This window comes from Ranitomeya variabilis, chromosome 1 (assembly GCF_051348905.1).
Source record: "Ranitomeya variabilis isolate aRanVar5 chromosome 1, aRanVar5.hap1, whole genome shotgun sequence".
In the NCBI taxonomy this organism is placed as follows: domain Eukaryota; kingdom Metazoa; phylum Chordata; class Amphibia; order Anura; family Dendrobatidae; genus Ranitomeya; species Ranitomeya variabilis.
In genome coordinates this window covers 375,164,944-375,188,722 of record NC_135232.1, presented here as the reverse complement: position 1 = coordinate 375,188,722, position 23,779 = coordinate 375,164,944, and the positions used below count along the sequence as shown (strand labels likewise).

Below are 23,779 nucleotides of genomic sequence, written 5' to 3'. Positions count from 1 at the left end.
ACTGTGGGGCTCAGAAAAGAAGGGGGCGTTTGGATTTGAGAGTGCAAAATTATCTGAATTTGTTTTGGGGGGCGAGGCGTTATATTGCTTTTACAGAAGAGCCTTTGTGCTATCAGTAATATGGAAACCCCCTTTATTTCCGATAACGGACCTCAGTGGGGACTTGCTTTTTTTGTGGATCGATTTGAAGCTTTTGTGGGAAACATTTTACATAACATTTGGAATCACATTTATCCTGCGCCCTACGCTGAGCACTTACTTTGGTGTTTCCATCTAAATCTCCGAGTGACGTGATTCAGATGAAACACCCGAGGGAGCCATCCTTGTTTTGTTGCGGGACAAGATATTGTTTTCAGAGATACGGTTTTTATTTACATTCGTCTTTTTTTATCACATTTTATACTACGTTTTGTTCAGCGGTATAATGTTTAAGCATATTTTGCCTCGTTTTTTCTTTATCATGTTCACTGAAGGGGTTAACTAGAGGGACAGTTTTACAGGTCGAGTAGTTCCGAATGCAGCGATACCAAACGTGTTCTTTTTTAATTTATTTTTTCAGAAAAATATTTATGGGTACAATATATTTTTATTGTTTTGTATTTTGTGATTTTTGTTTTTGTTTTCTTTTTTTTACACACTATGGAACTTTCACTTTTTTCTCTTTGATCGCGTATAAAGCATTGCAATGCACAAGAATTGCTATGCTGTATAGGCTGTCTGTGTTGCACTGACATACAAGCTTGATACAACATCTCTGAGAATGGTGTAACAAGCTTGCTAGCTCTGGTTACCCGGATTTTGTCATGACGACATCAGATCACCATAGTAACGATCAGCCTTTCTTGATGACGTCACAGGGGTGCAAGTCGGAGAGCAGAGGGGGCCCCTGTCCCTCTGCCTGCCTTCTAAATGCTTCTATCGCTATTGATCAGAGCACTTACCGGGTTAAACTGCCTGGAGTGATGCGGGCACCGCTCCTGGCAGTGACTGTCATGTGTCCGCTGTCATATGGGCTGAACACCTGGCAGCGATCACGCACGTGCACCTACTGTGTGCGCAAAATTGCCTGGATGCATCCATACGTCGAAGGTTGGTAAGTACCTACCGATCTGGACATATGGATATGTCCAAGGTCATGAAGGGGATAAGTTAAAGATAAAGTTAAATAATTCATTTAGAGCTGACTGAGGAGAATTTAGGAGCTTACTGCATACTGCTTTATAAGGCAAAGTTCAGACACTCTGGATACACAGAAATTTAGAGTAAAATATAGCTTAATAGAGCTTTCAAAACCCTTTCCACATTTAGTGAAAAACCTGCAACATACTCACTCTTGAAGAACATATAGAAAAAATTGTAACAAAGAACCAGGGGGATAGAAAGACAAAAAAAAATTAAAATCGTACAAAGTGTTAAAGAGTAGGTGGATGACAATGAATGACACCGCTATAGAGCAATGCAAACTGATAAATATACAATTCAGAGTGCAAGACAACGTATGTAATAAATTACAAATCAGGGCATGAGTAAGTGGTTACAAACCCATATTTGTAACATAGTAGTTGCATATAAAGATAGTGAGCCTGGGAGCAGCCACAAGCTGATATCCTATCACTACGGGTACGGAAAATATTCAGACCCCTTTAAATTTTTCACTCTGTTTCATTGCTGCCATTTGGTAAATTCAAAATAATTCATCTTTTTCTCAGTAATGTACACTCTGCACCCCATCTTGACTGATATAAAAACAAATGTAGAAATGTTTGCATATTTATTAAAAAAGAAAAACTGAAATATCACATGGTCCTAAGTATTCAAACCCTTTGCTCAGACGCTCATATTTAAGTCAAATGCTGTCCATTTCCTTGTGATCCTCTTTAAGATTGTTCTACTCCTTCATTGGAGTCCAGCTATGTTTAATTGAACTGATAGGACTTGATTTGGAAAGGCACTCACCTGTCTATATAAGACCTCACAGTACATGTCTGACCTCATGATTCTAATTTGGTCTAAGGAACTGGCCAAGGAGCTCAGAGACAGAATTGCGGCAAGGCACAGATCTGGCCAAGGTTAGAGCACAGTGGCCTCCATAATCCTTAAATGGAAGAAGTCTGGGACCAACAGAAGTCTTCCTAGACCTGGCCGTCCAGCCAAACTGAGCAATCGTGGGAGAAGAGCCTTGGTGAGAGAGGTGAAGATCTCCAAATCACTGTGGCTGAGCTCCAGAGATGCAGTAGGGAGATGGAAGAAAGTTCCACAAAGTCAACTGTCTCTGCAGCCCTCCACCAGTCGGGCCTTGATGGTAGAGTGGCCCGACGGAAGCCTCTCCTCAGTGCAAGACATATGAAAGCCTGCAAAGAGTTTGCTAAAAAGCACATGACGGACTCCCAGACTATGAGAAATAAGATTCTCTGGTGTGATCAGACAAAGATAGATCTTTTTGGTGATAATTCTAAGCGGTATGTGTGGAGAAAACCAGGCACTGTTCATCACCTGCCCAATACAATCCCAACAGTGAAACATGGTAGTGGCAGCATCATGCTATGGGGGTGTTTTTCAGCTGCAGGGACAGGACGACTGGTTGCCATTGAAGGAAACATGAATGCGGCCAAGTATGGAGATATTCTGTATGAGAACCTCTTCCAGAGTGCTTTGGACCTCAGACTTGGCCGAAGGTTCACCTTCCAGCAAGACTATGACCCTAAGGCCACAGCTAAAATAACAAAGGAGTGGTTTCAGAACAACTCTGTGACCATTCTTAACTGGCCCAGCTAGAGCCCTGACCTAAACCCAATTGAGCATCTCTGGAGAGACCTGAAAATGGCTGTCCACCAACGTTCACCATCCAACCTGACAAAACTGGAGATAATCTACAAGGAAGAATGGTAGAGGATCCCCAAATCCAGGTGTGAAAAACTTGTTGCATCATTCCCAAGAAGACTCATGGCTGTACTAGCTCAAAAGGGTGCTTCTACTCAATACTGATCAAAGGGTCTGAATACTTATGACCATGTGATATTTCAGTTTTTCTTTTTTAATAAATTTGCAAAAATTTCTACATTTCTGCTTTTTTTTCAGTCAAGATGGGGTGCAGAGTGTACATTAACGAGAAAAAAATGAACTTTTAAGAATTTAACAAATGGCTGCAATGAAACAGAGTAAAATATTTTAAAGGGGTCTGAATACTTTCCGTACCCACTGTACATGTCAAAATCAAAGTAGAAATAGAAGTCTTAGGCTGGTTTCACATTTGCGGTTGTGTCCGCAGCATTTCTGACGCATACATCCGCATGCGTCTTGATTTCATACCTTTAACATTGAAGACGCAGGTGCATATTTTCGCGGTGTGCGGCTGGGGGGCGGCTAACGCACCATGTTAGAATTTTTGTGGTGGTAAATTTCTGCGTAAAAAAAAAAGCATTACAGTCTATGGGAACGCATAGGAACGCAAGGACATGCTTTCGCTTGCATTTGCACAAGGGTCTAAATACAGAAATCCCACAAGACACGCTCCTGGAAAAAAATTTTCCTATCAAACACATGCGCATAAAAAACGCAAAAGCATGCAAACGTTGTGTTTTTTATCCGTCATGCTTAAGTTGATGCGGATAAAAAAACGCAGCGTTATGTGTTTGCATGCGTTTTGCGATTGCGGACGAGGCACTGCAGACTCAACTGTAAATGTGAACCTAGCCTTACAAAAGTCATATATGTGGATACAATAGTAAGTTACCTTGGTCTGATACTGCGGTGCCACGACCCCAACACACGTTTTGGCTGGTGTGCCTTCTTCTGGGGGAGTCACTCTTGTACAGAAGAACTGCAGATTTGACTCTGTGCAATGCAAACCAAATGTGACACAACTTGCAATTCAAGGTAATTGTGGCCGCATCCGTGGGGGAACATTTTTTTGCTATGTGTGAAGCTTAATGCTGAATTAGATGAACATTCTTTTATTAGGATGATCATTCCAAAAGTTCATATCAGGATATTGGCATTGAATTGGCCAATCAATAGGGAGAATAAGAAGCAATAGTTCAGTGATAGTCCTACACAGATTTGTCTTGCACATACCACTCTTTTCTTCAGAATATTGGAAACCGGTTGAACCTGATGCCATAATTCCACGCTCATAGGCCTTAGTTTAAGGACTCTGTAAAGTCCATGAAAAACATGAAAAAATGTAAGTTTTCTATGTTGGTCTAGAAAAGGACTATTCAACTGGTGGTGGTCTTGGGAATAATGCCTGCTCTAATGTAGTAATCCAATAAATAAACTGTCAGTTGCTTGAAGTTACTACCAATATTGTCAGATTTTACATAGTTAAATGTGAACTAACTTTTATTTCTCATTAAAGTTGTAGAGTCACTGTAATATCATCTACTAACATGGTGATTAAAGAAAGTTTTCACCCAAAATGTAACTAATTGGACGTTACAAAAGCTGCCTGAGTCCATCTGTTGTGTATGTAATTTACTTATAAATATATTGGATTTTTTTTTTTTCCTTTTGGTGGCCATGAAAAATTGAAAAGTACATCCAGATGGTTTTCAAATGTCAAGCCACCAACGACCAATATGGCTGAACTTGTATAGAAAAATGCCAGACTACCTGTTAAAAACAAAACTTCATAATCAATTAACTTTGGCTCTTGCTTTAACTGGTTGTATTTATGTTTTGAGTGAAAATTTTGTTTACAAGATCATTACAGTTAGTATTACAAAAAAAAATCAAAATTATGGGGACATTTGGTGAAGATTTCATTCTATCTAGTTTTTCAAATCCATTAAAAATATACATAGAACACACTTAAAGGGAACCTGTCACCCCCAGGCGTTTTTAACTAAAAGAGCCACCTTGTGCAGCAGTAATGCTGCTTCTGACAAGGTGGCTCTTTTAGTTCTGGGTGCTGTAACTGCAGAAATAATCAGTTTTGTAATTTGTCCTAAATACCTTTTGTTCAGTCCTGGAGGCCGGCCTTTCCCCCCTGCTGCAGACGCCACAAAGCCGTCACTCAAGTCTTCTTGGCGCCGGGCGCCGCCTCCTCCTCAGCGCTGTTTTGAAATCAGCCGGCGCCTGCGCTCTTTTCTCCTGCCTTGGGCAGGCGCAGCGAGCGCTGCCCGTCCTCTGTGCTCATATGCAGTCTAGCTGACTGCGCCTGTGCGGCCGCCCTGCTTGTGAATCCCAGCCCCGCAGTATCTTCTGATTTATTCACACTGCGGGGCTGGGATTCACAGGCAGGGCAGCCGCGCAGGCGCAGTCAGCTAGACTGCATATGAGGACAGACGGGCAGCGCTCGCTGCGCCTGCCCAAGGCAGGAGAAAAGAGCGCAGGTGCCGGCTGATTTCAAAACAGCGCTGAGGAGGCGGCGCCAAGAAGACTTGAGTGACGGCTGTGTGGCGTCTGTAGCAGGGGGGAAAGGCCGGCCTCCTTGACTGAAGAAAGGTATTTAGGACAAATTACAAAACGGATTATTTCTGCAGTTACAGCACCCAGAACTAAAAGAGCCACCTGTCAGAATGCAGCATTACTGCTGCACAAGGTGGCTCTTCTAGTTAAAACGCCTGGGGGGGGGGGGTGACAGGTTCCCTTTAAGAAACATCCATGTAAAGAAGGCTTTAAAGAGGACTTTTCACTAGTTTGGCCATGTAAAACAATTTTTATTTTTTTAATTTCTCCTCTCCGTTGCAGAGATATTGGCTTGTAAAGTTTAGTTTATAATTATTTTTAATGAGGTGTTCAAGTTTGAAAGTTATCTCCTGTTAAAAGAATAAGTGATACATTTTTAATTGCTTTTGGTCTAACCGGCGTGGCTCCCACTGATCCCGAGAACGAGAGAGCCATGGAGGCCGGACTACCAAAGACCTGAAAGTTATCCCCTACCTTAAACTTTTGACCACCCATTTAAGTCCAAACAGGCATTAACAGAGATTTTTCTCTTTTGGAATGTACTTCTTCCCCTTCATGAGGTTGACCAATCATAAGCAGGAGGCATCATTCAGAGGAAAAAAAGAACAGGGCCCCACAGTAGCTTTAGAGCAGGCTTTCTCTTGTGTGAGGCATTTAATGACATTGTGCTGTCCTCACTAGTCTCACTGTAGTGCTGTGTGTGATTACAAAGTCCCTGGAGTGTCTGTGATTATATGTCTCACACTGAAAAACCTGCTCTCAGCTTTTGTGGGGACATGTGCTTTTTTTCCCCTGTATTTTGCTGCCTGCTGATGATTGGTCAACCTCATAATGCAGAAGTTCATGCCCCCAGAGACAAACCTCTGGTAATGCCCCCTTGGACTTAAGCATACCATATCCTTTACAAGCTAAAGCTACAATCTCTGAAATGGAGAAGAGATATTAAAAAATAAAAGCTATGTTTTTTTCAGCTGTGCAGTCACTATTCCATAATGTGGCCAATTTAACATGCTAAAACTGGTGAAGGGTAATTTTTAAGTGATTTTAGCTATTTTTTATTTTCTATTGAGGCTTGTAAACATATTTTATTTATCTTTAAAGTCTCCCTTTTGATTTTATTATTTTGGCCACAGATTCGTAGTTTTAATGCGCCCCTTTCAGGGTAGTGCGCAAAACAGCAAGAGGTGACCTTTTTCAGTTTGGCTAATTGTATACTGTTATTTTTTTCTTGTAGAGAATTGAAAATGGAAGATTTGCCAAAAGTAAATATTTTGCACATGCAATGGTTAATAACACAGATTTATTAATGGTGATGAAAAGGTATGTAACCACTTACCTTACTGATGGTTGTCTACTCTTCCATTATCCCGTCAAATCTGACATTAAGCCTGATGAACTAAACAGAAGAATTAGGTTCCTCCAAATCCAAAAACTTAGCACTTTGTCAAAGATGGCCACAGATAGACATAATGCAGTTCAAATAACTGAGTTTATACATTTGAAAGTACTTTTGTTAAAAATCCATGCATGCATGTTACAAGAATCATACGGTACAAAGCACGGCTATGGTTAAAGTACAAGATCGTTGTAAGGCTATGTTCACACATCGCGTTTTGGTCAACAAAAGGACATAATTTACTGTCACAGAAAAGCGAATGAGATTCCTGAAGTATCATGCATGCAATGCTTATTTTTTCATCGCAGATTTGAAGCCGTTTCAAATCTCCATCATGTCAATTCTTTCAGCATTTTTGCTGTGTTTTTCTCCCATTTTAATGAATCAGAAAATGGCACGCAAGTACACTGATATTTTACACAGCGTTTTTCCTGCCGACACATCAGTATTCCTAAAAAGGCTTGTTTAAAACTCTCCTAAAATGTCTTTTTGTAAATAGTCCATTCCCCATGAAATTATTCTGCATCATCTTTTGTAATAACTCTGCACACCACCATTCCTTTTGTTATTCCTCCCAGAAATGTGTGAATAATTGAGAATTACCATTCTCCTTGTTTGTAGGGAATATGAACAGAGTTTTACACTGAGCATTTAGTACTACTATGATTAACCTCTATAGAGACTATCTCTCTTTACTTGTCTATTTATTCATTTTCAGGAGGTATAAGAGAGGAACAATAGAAAGAAAAAATACTCCAGAATTATTTCATAAGAAATCCAAGTATTTACTAAAGAGACTTCAGTAGACAGTGACTTGCCCGAAGTTGTTTATGGATCTTTAATTGTTCAATTTAGTGTTGCATGCCTCAAAACAGTTGTGCTCAAAAGTTTACATACCCCTGCAGAATTTTTGCTTTCTTGGCCTTTTTTTCAGAGAATATGGATGATAGCGCCAATACTTTTTCTCCACTCATGGTTAGTGGTTGGGCGAAGCCATTTATTGTCAAGCTACTATGTTTTCTCTTTTTAAATCATAATGACAAGCCAAAACATCCAAATGACCCTTGACAAAAGTTCACATACCCCATTTTTTTATACTGTTTATTGCCCCCTCTAACATCAATGACAGCTTGAAGTCTTTTGTGGTAGTTGTGAATGAGATTCTTTATTTTCTCAGATGGCAAAGCTGTCCACTCTTCTTTGCAAAAGGCCTCCAGTTCCTGTAAATTCCTGGGCTGTCTAGCATGAACTGTGTGCTTGAGATCTCCCCAGAGTGGCTCAATGATATTGAGGACAGGAGACTAAAATGGCCACTCCAGAACCTTCACTTTGTTCTGCTGTAGCCAATGACAGGTCGACTTGGCTTTTGTGTTTTGGATTGTTGTCATGTTGCAACATCCAAGTACATCCCATGCGCAACTTCCAGGCTGATGAGTGCAAATTTGCCTCTAGTATTTGCTGATAAAGTGCTGCATTCATCTTTCCTTCAACTTTGACCAAGTTTCCTGTGCCTTTGGAGCTCACACATCCCCAAAACATCAGCATTCCACCTCCGTGCTTTACAGTAGGAATGGTGTTCTTTTCATCATAGGCTTTGCTGACCTCTCTCCAAATGTAACATTTATGGTTGTGGCCAAAAAGTTCAACTTTGGTCTCCTCACTCCAAATTACCTTGTTCCAGAAGTTTCGAGGCTTGTCTCTGTTCTGTTTTGTGTATTGTAGGGGAGATTCTTTGTTGCATTTGCTCAGTAATGGCTTTCTTCTGGCAGCTCGACCATGCAGCCCATTTTTCTTTAAGTGCCTCCTTATTGTGCATCTTGAAATAGCCACACCGCTAGTTTTCAGAGAGTCCTGTATTTTAGCAGACATTATTTGTGGGTTTTTCTTTGCATCCCGATCAATTTTCCTGGCAGCTGTGGACAACATTTTTGTTGGTCTACCTGACCGTGGTTTTGTTTTTACAGAGCCCCTGATTTTCCATTTGTTAATCACAGTTTGAACACTGCTGAATCCATTTCCTGTTTCATACAGTTCAACTACTTCTCCCGTAGATCCGTTGAAAATTCTTTTGCTTCTTTCATGATTCACAATCCAGAAACATCAGTGGCTGGATGAAAGATGCAAGAATCTGTCTGGATCCCAGATACTCACTCAGCTTTTATGCACACACACTGATTGCAAGCAAACAGGTCACAGGTGAGGATGTTACCTTTAGTAGCCATTGAAACCCATTTGTGTCCACTTCTGTGCATGTTATCAGGCCAAAGTCACCAGTGTATGTGAACTTTTGTTCAGGGTCATTTGGCTGTTTTGGGTTGTCATTATGATTTGAAAAGTGAAAACGCAGTAGTTTGACAATAAATGGCTTCACCCAACCTCCAACCACAAGTTCAGATGAGAAAAAGTTTTGGTGTTATCATTCATATTCTCTGAAAAAGGCCAAGAAAGCAAAAATTCTGTTGGGGTATGTAAACTTATAAGTAAGATGTAATACAGCCATCCATGTTGCATGTGATTTTATTTTACCATGTGGATTTTTTGCTTGTCATTATAACATGCAGGAATCTTTAGGACATGGGGGGGAAAAGGGATTATTGTTCACCATGATTTGATATATCTTTTAAGTTTAAATATAACCAGTAATCCACTTCTCTTTTTTCCTTGCAGTGGAATCCTGTTTGTAACGAGGGGTACATTTGGACAGCTTACCTGCGAATGGCAGTATAGCTTTGACGAATTTACCAAAGAACCAATCATTGTGAGTGGCAGAAGGTTACGCATTGAAGCAAAGGTACTATAGGATTAGTTAATTAACGTTTTATTTTCAAAGCGGATCATCACGTATTTGCTATCAAGTCTGTAGATCCTGTCTCTTAAATCACTGTAAAGGGGTTGTGAATAACCTGGATGTCAGGTAAGATGTAACACCCTTTCCACGTGTGGCTTTACCCCACTACTGGTTTGTACCTTCTGTTATCAAATGTAAGTCAGGAGGCCATTATTAATTTCTATTTGGAAAACAATCAAGGTGATATGCAGATATCATGTGCCAAGTATCTTGGGTGATCTTCCTGGCAAGAAGTAGCACAGTCTGTGCCATTAAGGTACCATGAAGTAAGGCATCGTGAGTGCCCCCCACTTGGTGTACTCTGATGATCGCTGGCTGTTTGATAAAAATTGATCAAGTTCCTTGCATAGATTGTTTATTTATGTAGCACTTGGTTAAAACATTGTCTGGAAACGCTTAGTGATTTTCTGGCAAAACTTTGTGCAGGATGATGTATTGTAAAGCGAAATTTCCAAATGAGAAGTGGCGCCTGTTTACTGTACAACCTGTTCTTTGAACATCACAAGCTTAAAGTGGATGAAAATTCCAGAAATGAATGCAAACACTGAGACTTTGCTTCCTCTAAGTAGTGGCCAGAACTAGAGTATGTATTACAAGGAGATGCATGGCAGACTATTTAGGCGCAACGTGGATTAAAATGATGAGTCTGTTTCTTACATCTGAAATTGTTTATCCTGCAGGAACGAGTGAAATCTGTTTTTCATGCCAAAGAGTTTGGAAAAATAATAAATTTCAAAACTTCAGACGATGCCAAGGTAAATAAGACATTTTAGTTACTGTATCACTGGAGGGAGGTTCTAATAGAATTAGTATTAATTCAGATGGTGCCAAGGCATTTTTTTTGTATAAATAGCAAAGATATGCACCAAATATTTATGCTGCAAGTGAAAGATAGCACAAGTAGATGGCATCATGTGCGACTGGTAGTGCATGTAAGAGCAGTGGGGTTGTCATTGATGACAATATTTCATAGTTAATGCGATTGAAAAAAGACAAATATTCATCAAGTTCAACCTAAGGATGGGAAATGACAAAGGGAAAGGGGCACATGCACGACCGCAAAGCATGATACAGTCCATCTCCAAAGAGTTAATGCTCAATCACACATCCGTTTTTTGACCTACGAGAAAAAGAACTGTTTCATCAGTGATTTTCATCAGAGTTTCACCAGATTGTCATCAGAGTTTCATCTATTTTATTTCACTTATGAGAAAAGAAATGTTTCTCTACCTCCTCCTATCAGTGAATAACGGACCGCACACAGATGTCATCCGAATGCTGTCATATTTTTTTACTGACCCATAGACTTGCATTGCCGATATTGATCCAACACTCAGATCAATATCGGACATGCCTCTGTGATTTTGCATGGACCGCTTGGTCCAAGGAAAAAATTGGACAAATGAACAACCCATTAGACTAGCAGAGACGAGTGCTATCCTTGAAAAAATGGATAGTACTAGTACATGAAAAACTGACATATGAATGAGCCCTTAAAGGGATATTCATGGGAGATTTAAAAAAATTGTACTTTCCCGGTCTTCCTAAATTATAAAGATGAGATTCACATTGCACTTTTAGACTGTGGAGACCTGGGTGTCGTAACCAGTGCTTTCCCCCCTCCCGTCACTCCCGTAATGAAACACACACAGTCCTAGGTGGGTTGAACAGGTCGGTCACAGTTTATTCATTAAATAAGCAGAGAAAGGCAATTACATATCGTAACGAGCGGCTCCCGCCGAGCTCCTGTCAGTGATCGACAGGGAAATTGGCCCAACGAGCGGTTACGACCTTTGCCCTCCTCCGCTTCTTCCGCCACGGAGGATCCCGTGTATTACCTACACGGGACTCCGACCCCACCCATCAATGTTAAGGCCTGTTCAACCCCATCCTGTAAACCAGACAGAAAAATATCGAAGCCAATGTCCGTTAGGTGAACTCCGTCCGGTCTTAATTGTGGCGTGTTATCCCCTTGTAGCGGGTGGTGACGAATCACGATACCGCCTCTTCCTCTCACATATTTGCCGATCCGAGCATTGAATTTACTCCTTGTCCGCTCTATGGCTTTTTTATCTCTGGCTCCTCGCCAAACGACCCGCGGTGTTATATCCGACCACACCAGTATTATGTTCCTGAATAGACAGCTGAACCGTTCCATATCCGTTGTCATCCATTTGTACAATTCGGCCACTTTTTGTTTGCCTAGGTCATTGCCACCCACGTGTAACACCATTATCACCGGGTGTTCCGCCATCCTTGCTATGCCAACCATCTCCTTGAACACCTGTTTCCACTGGAGGCCTCTGATACCCCTCCAGTAAACTTTTATGCCCGGGAGGTAAAGATTTGTTCCTCCTGGCCGCAGTTTGGCCCTCTTTTCGGCCATTCTCTGCACTTCGGCCTCTGACACTCCTGCCCTAAGTGCTTCTGTGGCCGCCCCGATCCGGAACGAATGTGTTCCGTACTCCTTTGGATTTGCACCGTTTTTTTCCAAGCATAGCTTGAATATTACCTGGAACCGGTACTTGGTCAGAGGGGACCCATCTGTATGAGTAAAGAAAAATTTACCTGCGTGTCTTATTACGGCGTATCTCTTAACAATTTTTAGGGGGCAAACTGGGCCATCTGTAGAATTAACCAGGACCCAAGTGCCCCTACCGGTGGGATCGCATTTGGATTTTCTAACCCTGATGCGCAGAGCGTCGCTGCATATTACTATGTCCTCATTAATTAGGCCTCCTTCCGACACGTTTTTTGACTGCGGTAGCAATTCACTAATGCGCAGTGCTCCGAAAAAGGTGGTCGCAAAAGCTGCCGATATGAGGGCCGCCTCGTATTGCGATGCGCAGACTGACGGGGATATCGAAATCAGGTCATGCAATAGCCTCAGAGAAATTGGGCAGCGACATTCTTGGCTTGGCTGAAGCCTTTTCCAACCTTTAATGGCTTGTTTTATGCAGAAGGACTTAGTTACGTCTACCCATCCCGATAATTGAAAGAAAAATGCTAGCCCCGATAATTTACGTTGTGCCGAGGTGCCCGACACCGCACCTTCCCTCATCCGTAATATAAAATCAGTCGTCACCGCGCTTCGTGCTCGGTCGCATTTATCAACTGGTCTACCCTGAATTAATGAGCACCACTCCTCCCAAGCCTTACCATACACCTGCCAGGTAGCTGTCGAAACGGAGGCCCGGATTAAGGGCATCAGTGATTGGCCACTGTGTCCCACAGGGACAGTGGACGGAATACTCCGGGGTTGCGCGTTGGGCTGCTGGATTCTGAAGGCCTGCCAATTGGAAAATAACAGTGGGTTAATGATATTATCATCTACTTCCACCACCACGGTGGCTCTACACCAAATATTGTTTTCTAGGCATATCAGCGCTAGCCGGCGCAAGAGAGCGAGTATGGGCAAGGATGAGGAAGACATGTGATTTAGACTCCTTGCTGTTTTCAAATTTTTTGTTTGGAAACGAATGTTCGTATTTCTCAACTGATCGGCCCATATCTCCAGCGCTGCTACTACCGCAAACAATTCCCATAAGGCCGGGTCTTGCCCCCACTTTGCTGTCGTCCATTTCTCAGGCCAATCAGATTTGCACCATTGGTTTTTATAAATTGCTGCAAAACCCTCTTTTTTGCTCCAACCTATTTGTCAGCCCTAATTCCTTGCTTGCGATCTCTCTAGCCATGACGCACGTGTGACCGTTGTACAATTGTAGGAACGTCTGCCATACTAGTAGATCTGCTTTTAGCGAATGAGTGAGCCTAATTTTATGGCCGGGCTGAGAAGCGCCTTTTGTTGCCAAAGATAGTCTGCGCGAGAATGCTCTGCCGACCGGCATTACACGGCAGGCGAATGTCAGTAGGCCCAATAATGCCTGCATTTGCTGTAGGGTTACCTTGTTAACTTCACCGAAGCCTTTCAACATTTGCTGGGTTTTTAATATTTTTTCCTTTGGTAATTGGAAAACCATCGAATTGGTATCTATTTCGATGCCCAAGAAAGGCAATACATTACATGGTCCCTCCGTTTTCTCCGATGACAATGGTACACCGAATTTGTGTGAGATAGATTTGAATTTTTCTAGTAGATCGGAGCAGAGTTTAGAATTTCTGGGGCCGACGAACAGGAAATCGTCGAGGTAGTGAATTAGGGATTTGCTGCCCGTCTCAAACCAAACTACCCAATCTAGGAAGGTGCTGAATAGCTCAAAATAGTGACATGAGATGGAACATCCCATCGGAAGGCACATATCGAAGTAGTAATGTTGGTCCATTTTGCAGCCCAGAAGGTGGAAACATTCGGGGTGCACGGGTAGTAAACGGAATACCGATTCTATGTCGGATTTGGCTAGCAGGGCGCCGGGTCCGGCTGCCCGGACTAACTCTACCGCCTTATCGAAAGACGCGTATGAGACAGAAGCCTCTTCTGGGGAAATTGCGTCGTTAATCGAATCGCCCTTTGGGTGAGATAAATGATGGATGAGGCGGTATTTACTGGGTTCCTTTTTGGAATAATGCCTAACGGTGATATTTTGATGTTTTTGAAGGGAAGCGAATGAAAGGGGCTTGCTATCCTACCCAATTCCACCTCCTCTTCTATTTTTTGTCTAAGTATTTCAGGGAATTCACGAGCAGATTTTAGGTTATCGGATAGGGTTGGCGTCCTTGTAAACCTGAAGGGGATGAAAAACCCGTCGGGGAATCCCGCTTGCAGCTGCTGTGCTGCTTTCTTATTGGGGTAGAGATTTAGCCAGGGGGCCATCGCGGTTACGCTCACTGGTGTTCTGCCTTGCATGCGCTTTGTATGGCTGACGAGTGCACCTTGATGCTGGGTGTCCCCCCCGCAAGCGGAGCAGTCATGTCTGAATTTGCATAACGCGTGGAAACGGCAGTTTCCCTCGTTGAATAGCCAGCAGGCCCCGGGTTTTCGTACGACCACTGAGTTCTGACCTGCGGCTGCGGAGTAATTAGTGGTCGTGGCTGAAAAGGGGGGCTGCTTTTGGGACAGCATCAGTCGCAACCACACGTCTGTCGCTTTAACTCCCCAGCATAGATCGGGTTGTAGGGCCAGACACCTGCGGAACTCCTCGTCATACCTCCGCCAGGCTGAGCCGCCATGCGACTTGTACGAACTATATATCATGACTTGATATATAAACAATTCGGAGCAGCGTTCCGGAGGTTTCTGGCCCATAATACAGCCCAATACTGCGAAGGCCTGTAGCCAATTATTCATGGTTAAAGCGATTTTTGATCTACTCCTATCGTAACCCCTTTCATTCGCTTTATCCACCGTTTGTTGGTCCGCTGATAGTAGCGACCATATGTCAATATAATCGTTGCTCCAGATCTTCTGTCTAGTTTCCTGATCTATATGGGCGCCTAGCGGGCTGATCCCGCAGAAGAAGGCATCTTTGTGTAGATTAGCTGACTGTGGTGTTGTGTTGTTCACCACTTTTCCGCTCGGATGTGATGGTTGTAGGATTAACTCCTTTATCGCTGAGGTTAGCTCCATTTCCTTTAAGTTAACCCCGTAGCTTAACATTTCCTCGCTACCCTTGGAACACTCACCGCTGTGTGACTCTGGACGAGTGTACTCCGATCCTGGAGGAACCCCGGCTCCCACTGATGTTGACGGGGTGATGTCACAGGACGGGGAAACTCTGGCTCCAGCGAGGGACTGGGCAATGTGCTGACTATCGCGCGTTGGAGCCTGATTACAACCACGTAGTGGCGGATTAATGGCTCTGTCTTCAGCGACTGCATGGCAGTTGTTGTGGCTGGAAACCGTGGGGGATTGTTCTCCCCGGCTGATAGCCCTAGCATGTGCGCGTGATTTAGAGGATTTTTCACGTGCACGATAACGCCTATCCGGGCTCAGTGATACTTTGGACCCCTCGGATGTTGCTGATGACAGCCATCCTGAGTCCCGTGATCTGCGTTGGCTCCTATGGGAGCTGCGTCTGCGTCGGTGACGGGAGGGGCGTTTAGAGGGGTAGCGCGAATGGCGATGGGAGTTATCAGAGGAAGATTGGGAGGACGTTTGGCGTCTACGCCTTCGTCCGCCGTTGCTAGGCGATGTCATGGGGGGGATTCTAACATTATTCCGAGGGGGGTTAATGGCAGTAGTCGGTACCGACGTGCTACTTAGAAGGGGGGCATAAGGAGATAACTGTATTCCATACCGTTGCTGGGATTTGACGGGGCAGTGGGTAACGGATAATTTTTATTAGGAATTTGGGCTGTGGGGGGAGGTGTAAATGGGGCCGTGTTTGGTGCCATTACTGATATTTCGCAGTGATTCGTGCTGTGCAGCTGTTGAGCGCCTTGATCGGTCCTTGTGGGCCGAACAATGCGCTCTTCAGCTGCCCTGTGCCTTGTACGGCCTGACCCCTGATACCCCCGTGCAGGCATTAGTGCTACGTCTGCCGGGGGTAGGCTGGAGGTCAGGCCTGGTGGGAAATCAGTGCGCTGCTCGGTCGGGTTTGACCAATCAGCGCGCTCTGTGGACTGTGTGGCGTTAATGCCAGCCTCCTGGTTACCCCCTGCAGGCGGCATATATGTGCCCGCAGGGAATGTAATGGAGGACTGGTCTGCACTGGTCTCCGCATTAAAATGCGGTGACCGGAAGTGAGTGGGCGGAGCCTTCGCAGAGCGCCGGGCTGAGTCCGAGGGAGACGGAAGCCGCCTGCAGCTGAGCGGCGGCGAGGCCGCCCCCTCTCCGGCCTGGAGCCGCTCCGGGGCGCGGGGTAAGCGGGCAGACCGCCTTCCCCCTGGCACGGGTGCTATACTCTCTGGAGCGGCCGGGGAAAGGGACGATGCCACGCGCCACCCGGCGCAGCCTGCCGGTGCCAGGGACAGAGGACCTGGCGCATGCTGCCCAGTGCCGTCCTTGGCCCCCTCAGGAGTTCGCGAAGGGGCACCGAAAGATGCGACGCCGTGCGTGGTCCGGCGCGGCCTGTCGCAGTCGCCCGGCCCTCCCCCGCCGCCTTCTGGTGGCCACCTGACCGCCCGCAGCAGAGAGCCCTCGCACCCGCCGCGTCGCAGAGAGGGGCCTCCGCACGCGGCTCTGGACCGCTCCGACCTCCGAACCATCGGGAGCCGGCGTGCTGGAAAGCAGCGGAGGTGAGCTACGCCTAAGGGGACCCGGGGATGCAGGGGAGAGGGAGGACAGATTATCCGGACCGGATAAGGGAACAGTGAGCAGGGGGTCGGGAGAGGGCCCAGGGAGGTGAGCCCTGATGCCTGTAAAAAGCGCCCGAAGCCAGTGCTCACCTCCCTGCGTCGCTCTCTTCAGCAGGGCCTCAACAGGGGTGTCCGACATCACAGCAGGGACAAACAAAAGCTTCCAGGTGTCCACCGGGAGGAAAAGAGGAAGTTCCCGGCCGGATACCTGGATTTAACCCCCGTGGCCGTAGGACCCCTCCCCTCTAGTGACCACTGGCCGGCTGGGGGTCTCCTAATTAGTGCATCACTAAGGGGGGAGTGATGCTAGGGGGGAACTGGCACTGACATCATTTTAATGCTGCTCCATCTGTGTGCTCCCCAGTCAGAGGCGCGCACCTTATTCAGTACCGCGCCTGACATTATCTTTAGAACACTTGTAATTCAGTGTGGCAGGATCTGCTCCTCACTGGTCCCCTTCAATCTGGGACATTACATCACACACCAGTGTGCAGCTCCCCCATGTGAGTATGGGCCAGTCTGAGAAGAGGGGGCATGGTCACACCCCCTGTTCTCTACAGAGCAACCGCTATTATCAGAAAATTGGCGGGGAGCAGCACACTGCTGTGTGACGTTATGTCCCAGATGGAAGGGGGGGGGGCAGTGAGGAGCAGATCCTGCCACACTGAATTACAAGTGTTGTAGAGATAATAAAAGCACACTGGGCATCTTATCTTTATAGTTTGAGGGCAGGGACAGTGCACAATTTTGTATCTCCCCGGAGTACCCCTTTAATCTTTCCCTCATGGTCTCTATTGTCGATCCTCTTGACCAAACATTTAGAAAAATCCAAGCCTTTTTGTAAACTATCAACGAGCTCTTGAAGTAGGAAAAGCACTGAAATAAGGAATTGAACATATACCATGCTGTAAGGCAGTAAAAGCAATTGTGCATATGAATAAGTTAGAGTACATAATAAACATTGTTTGTTTTTAAAAAAAAAAAAAGCGTAAAAGCCATCCCACCAGTGCCAAGGTGTACCCAGTGGGGACGGTCTAACCTCTAATATTAAAACCTTACCATGTGTCGAAAAAGACCTCAATGTGAATAATGGCCGAGCAGGACTTTACTGTGAGTACCCAGCAATGGGAAGCTATATAAACGTAATGCACTATTGCTTTTAACTTACTTACTGTCTTAGGTTTTGTCTGTTTAGTGGCCAGTGTGAACATGCTTCTACACGTTGCATGTATACCAAGAATACCAGTTCATTGCTTTCAGTTGTTCTTTTATAGTAGACGTGTTGTAATTTTATACACTGGACAGCTATTGCATCTCCCTCACTTCCCTAATTTAGCAGAACGTGTGCTGGAAGAGAGCTCATGATGCAATCTACTAGTTTATTCAAATCAATTAAAGGAACAAGAAGCACCAAAAGATTTAATTTCCCCAGCTATTCCTCCCAAAGGAGCGCTTCACTTATTTTTTGGCATTGTTTCATCAGTATTTCTAAGTGAAAGCAGATCAGTGGCTCCAAAACACAGGAGGTGTCATTCTTTCAATAAAGCTAGGGCTACACGGCAACATGTGTCGCACAACAAGGAACTAGCAGGGTCAAATTATGACAGTGCAGCTAATGATTTGCTATGGTGTCCCATTGTGATCTGAGACATCCTGCGACTTCGAGACAAAGTTGCAAATATTTCCAAATGTGTTTTTTGTTTTTGCAAGTTCCAAGCCACTCACTTGACACACTTAAATGCAAGTCGCAAGCAGCATGAGACAAATTGCAAATGACGTGACTTGTCACAACTGGGCTTCGTTATTTTACAGCACAATAGGAACTCTAAAATAGTGTTCTGAGAATTACTATAGCTTGACATATGTCGCCGTGTTGTGCAACACTGAGATCACAGTGGTACATCGCAACGTAACACCATGGGAAACCATTACATTCAATGTTGCTACCTGCAACATGCTGAGATTGAATTATTGACTCCCATAGGTTTTCAAACATGTTGGATGTCGCACGTGACACTTTTGCATTGGACTTCATTACAAGTCGCACGCGTCATGCTACTTATATGCTGCCTGCCTGCATCTTGGCTGATTTCATTATTGTCAGAATCAGAGGTGTAATAGAATTGCTGTTGTGGTACACTGTGTAGCACCAGCCTTCTACTTTTAATCTATGTTGGTTGTACGTCTGAGTTTGGCTTACAGATATTGATGACACACTGACTAAAAAAACGGATGTATGCATAGCCACTGAATCTCTTTTTTTTCCGTTATTCCTATTATGTGTCATATTACAATTAAAACTTATAAAAGCTTCTCTGTACCATTCCCTCATTTATTCACTGTCCTGTCTCTAGCTGCTTTGGGGTAGGACAACAGATTACTATGCCCTACTCCCTTTAGCCAGGTACCATCTGAAGATGGAACAGATTAGATGGCGATGTCCCATGTGTTCTCTGAACAATTTCTACAAGACTGACTGTCTTAGGATCATCCATAAAGAATGACTAGTTACTAGTGAAGGCCTTATTTAGAGCTTTGAAGACAGTAGATGAATTGGCCCTTGAACTGTTTACTGATGTCACAGTAGCAATGTCAGGAGGTGGATCTAGATGGAGGAGAGTAAGACTTAACAAGTTAACATTTATGTATGGTAAAATGCTGCCACACTTAAATAGGTTGTTCAATCCCTCAATTACCATACTCCCAATCGGAAATAATAGCCTGTACTCACCTCCTTTGTCAGCGCCATTCCAGCAATGTCGGCACCAAATCTTTTGAGTATCACATGACGAGATCTCTGACCATGTTGTTACACCATGGTACAGGTTGTTAGTATTTCCCATGTGGGAGTTTGTTAATTAAGAAGGGGTTGTTCGAAAGTGAACAATTTAGTTAATGATTGACCAGTACCAGTTGTCCGGTCCAAATCCATAAGTCTGCAGTCACTCTGTGTGACCGCCGACTTATGAATCCCCCCAGCATACACACTGCACTGCGAGGATTTGCCAGTTTCGGAGCTGGGACCCGAGGGTATGTATGAGCTATACATACTCCCGGCCAGAGCCATCCAGTGACCGTGGCATCGCTCCATACACCTGTATAGAGCGATGCTGCGCCCTGGCTACTAGGACGGCAGTCCAGTGGGTGTGTTTGACTAGAGGGTGCAGCCAGGCTCACTGGACGGGTTCTGACCTGGAGTATGTATAGCGCATACATACCTTCCAGTTTCAGCTAAGAAGCTGGCGAATCCTCGCAGCATACAGTGCATGCACTGGGGGGATTCATAAGTCTGCAGTCACAAAGAGTGACTGCAGGATTATACATTTGGACCAGACAACCCCTTTAAATCTGTAGAACATGCCACTGAGATGATCCTTAACTTGTATTGTCCCATTTTAAAAGTTATCAGTTTCTTCTCTTATTTTATTCCCGCTGCTCCTCCTATGTGTTCCATTTTTTTTCTAAATCTGTCATCCAGTTCCAAAGATATGGGTCTTTTTTTAGTGTTAATTTTTGGGGTCTTTTTCAAAAGTCTGTCACTCATAGGATTCTCTGGTGGTGTGTCCTTAGCCTGCTCAGCATAATTACTGTGTGAGCCACACTCCCTTGGTAAAGGTCAAACAATTAACACTAAATAAATTAGCCCATACCTCTGGAACCATACGTATGGTGAATTTAAAAAAGAGAAAAAAAATCAGGGCAGCAAAACTGTCCACTTTTGACCTGGTGACAAGTCCTCTTTAATGCAATGTGAATTGTAACATTTATACTTCTCGTTTCATTCATACAGTGGATTCTTTCTAAACTAGAAGAAGTTCGAGATCTCCATCTAAGCGGTTCATAATGATGACTGTCTTCTAAGAACCAATGCTGAATTCTGTTGCAATTCTGCCGTTTCAGACGCCGCAGTTCATACCATCTTTCAACACTTTTTGAGATTAAACAGCCCTTTATACGAGATTACTCATGTAAAGTTGATGAATTTTTCTTTTTCTATACTTATTGCACAGATATTATTATAGGTTGTTTTTTTACCATGCAATTACTTCAACTATAAGATATTCTTCCAATACTGCATTATAGAATTATTGCACTTGTTATTTATTGCCACTAATAAAGATGTAAAATATATCCCATAATTTAACAAAAACAGGATTAACTAATGTTAATCGTAGTATTGGGTAGCGTTGACCAGTATGGTAGAAGACACAGCTGTGTTGACAATGTTTTGAGGCTGGTTTAATACATTTATGCATGGGATGTTCACATAAGAGTAGTGACGATGTAGATCTCCTTGGATCAGGCAGACAGTAGATCAAACATAGCGCCATATTGAATTCCATTCAAAATGCACTGATAATTTATGAGTACATGAAAGATCATGATCATGTTTAGAAGCCACTTATGGGTAATGCTTCTAAGATTGGCTACTGTGGATATGATGCACTCTGGTTTCTTGAACACACCGTACCAGCATCTGTAGACAGCATGTTAATGGTGGGATGTTGCTGGTAACCTAATCAATGGTTGGGTACATAGTAGAGCAGTGCAAAATATGGCAAATGTTAATGATTTTTCTGTGCATTTACATTTTCAACATATAATTTAGTCCACATTCAAGATTTGCTGACATTTGTAACACCATGTGGTAGACTTCAGTGAATGCAGGAAATATTTGGATAGCTTTATATTGTATCCTTTTTACCTATTTTTGAATGTATGTTTGTATTAATTTATGTACGGTGCTTCAGTTTGTTTGCACTCGGTAAATATGAAAAATGTTTTATATTTACTTTTTTGGTTTAAACGGGTTGTAAAGAAAACCTCTGTCTATATGTTCCTTTAGAGATTATGGACATTGCGGAGTGGTAATCCCTCCTCTATAAAGCCAGAATAGAAAAGCTACACTAAGGCCTGCTTCACACATCCTGTACATGTGTGACATCTGTGTGTACGTGTGCATCATCCGTGTGACAAGTACCAGAATAGAATGCAGAATAGGTATTACAGATGTCTAGGTATTAAAGATGTGCAGAAATAGATAGTTAGATATGAGGTAGATAGATAAATAGATAGGTACACATGGGATAGAGAGATAGATAGAAAGATATCCTTTAGATATATAATTAGTGCCGTGCGTGTGTAATTTACTGTACATGTATTAAGCTAATAAATGTAAAAAAAAATTATAACTAGCAGTGGTAAAGCAGACAGCTGTGAGCTGATAGGCTGGGAAGGTCCATGGTTATTGGGCCCATCCCAGCCTAAAAATACTAGCCCGCAGCTGCTGACATCAAGTCCTGGTGTTAGTAATGGAGAGGTGTCTATCAGACACCCCCACCACTAACCCAGTATTAAAAAATAAAATACACACAAAAAAGAAACAAACATGCAGGTCCCACATAGTCCTGCCAATCCAATGTAGTCCAGGTAGTCCTACGTAGTCCACAAATGTAAACCTCAAAAACATAAATAGAGAGAAATTAAAACAAGACACTGTCCCTCGTCCACCAATTTATTAGAAAAAATGTTCCAACGCGGGTCCGACGTAGTTCAGCGTTCCCTGAATTCGGCCCCAATGACTGTGAATAGTAGCTTAACCGTAACGTTACTGCTATTCACAGTTGCCAGGCACTGACGTCTCATCAGAGTCGCCGGCTCACACTGCGATCAGGCCCCTTGACTGACATCAAGCCCCATTACCCCAATTACCAAGGCACAAGGGCAAACTGGAAAAGTGAAGGCGAAGCGCCATAATTGGCTCATGTAATGTGATGGCCACTTAATGGGCGGCTTCGGGCTGGGAAGGGCCCAATAACCATAGACCTTTCCAGCCTGATAATATCAGCTCACCGCTGTCTGCTTTACCATTGCTGGTTATCAAGAATGGGAGGGACCCCACGTCTTTTTTTTCACTTATTTGCTTAATGCATGTACTGTAAGCTACACACGCAAAGCACTAATTATCTATCTCCCATACATCTATCTAGTAACCCCTAATTAGCTCATTTCGATCTCTATGTTTGCACATCTAGCACCTAAACATCTGTCATTTCTCTTCTGTATACTATTCCGGTACGTGTCACATGGATGGTGATATCACACTTTGTCATCCATCTGCACGTGTGCAGTATGTATTGTCATCCGTGCCAACTGAAAGAAAACGGACACTAACGTGGAAGGGGGCCTAAAGGAGTATCTGCCATTCTTGCAGACTCCATGTATGAACAACTGAATATGAAAGTAAAACGCTGGCACTGCTTACATGTCCTTATCACTTATAATTGGCAAGTATCACTTTAAATGTGAAAATAAACGACAATCTGTATAATGTCTAGAAAAAAACTGTTAAGGAGGTGCTCGGCTATAAAAGTTTGCTTATGTGGACAAGACAAAGGCTGAAAAAATATCGGCACTCACCACTGGTAACATAACATGGCATCTTTATTGAAGGAACATGCACACGATGTAACTGCTAATCCCATATTGTTGTTTCATCATACAAGTCCAGTTTGGCCCCCTGATAAAGTATAGCAGTGTTTAGAACACTCAGATCTGTGATTATAGCTGTCGTTTGTCTCTCATTGGCTAAAAAATGTACAAAGTCACTAGGATGTAATGACGACACACTGTTTACATTTGGTTTAGCTTTCAAAGTGGCGGAGTGGAGTACGGGGAACCACCGCGCACTTCAAGCCGCGTGCATGCACCACCCTGACCTGTCAAATCTGTTTAATTCTTATTCTAGAAAATGTGGCCAAAGAGATTTTTCTCCTTGCCTCCATTCATTCACTCATGCCTTCATATATGTTCCAATCTACTGAGCCCATCCTGGAGGCAAACAGCAGGAAGGTCTGTACAGTATGCACATTGTGCTCCTCATAAAGGAAGTCCAGTATATTGCAATTCGCTTGGAAAGAAGGGTTCAGCTC

The 23,779-nt window shown here is 43.7% G+C and overlaps 1 protein-coding gene across 2 annotated transcripts in view; it reads left to right on the top strand.

Annotated features, from left to right (window-relative positions):
• Window positions 1–22,203, top strand: part of VPS13A (vacuolar protein sorting 13 homolog A) — a 277,896-nt gene extending 255,693 nt beyond the window's left edge. Inside the window, exons 69-72 of one of the 2 annotated variants that reach the window (XM_077249012.1) lie at window positions 6,644–6,729; window positions 9,473–9,596; window positions 10,334–10,408; window positions 20,638–22,203. In XM_077249012.1, the coding sequence (XP_077105127.1) occupies window positions 6,644–6,729; window positions 9,473–9,596; window positions 10,334–10,408; window positions 20,638–20,691 (339 nt within the window). In that variant the 3' untranslated portion in view covers window positions 20,692–22,203. The remainder of the gene's footprint in view (window positions 1–6,643; window positions 6,730–9,472; window positions 9,597–10,333; window positions 10,409–20,637) is intronic. The other variant, XM_077249013.1, reaches the window with a different exon arrangement.
• The last annotated feature ends 1,576 nt before the right edge of the window (window positions 22,204–23,779 follow it).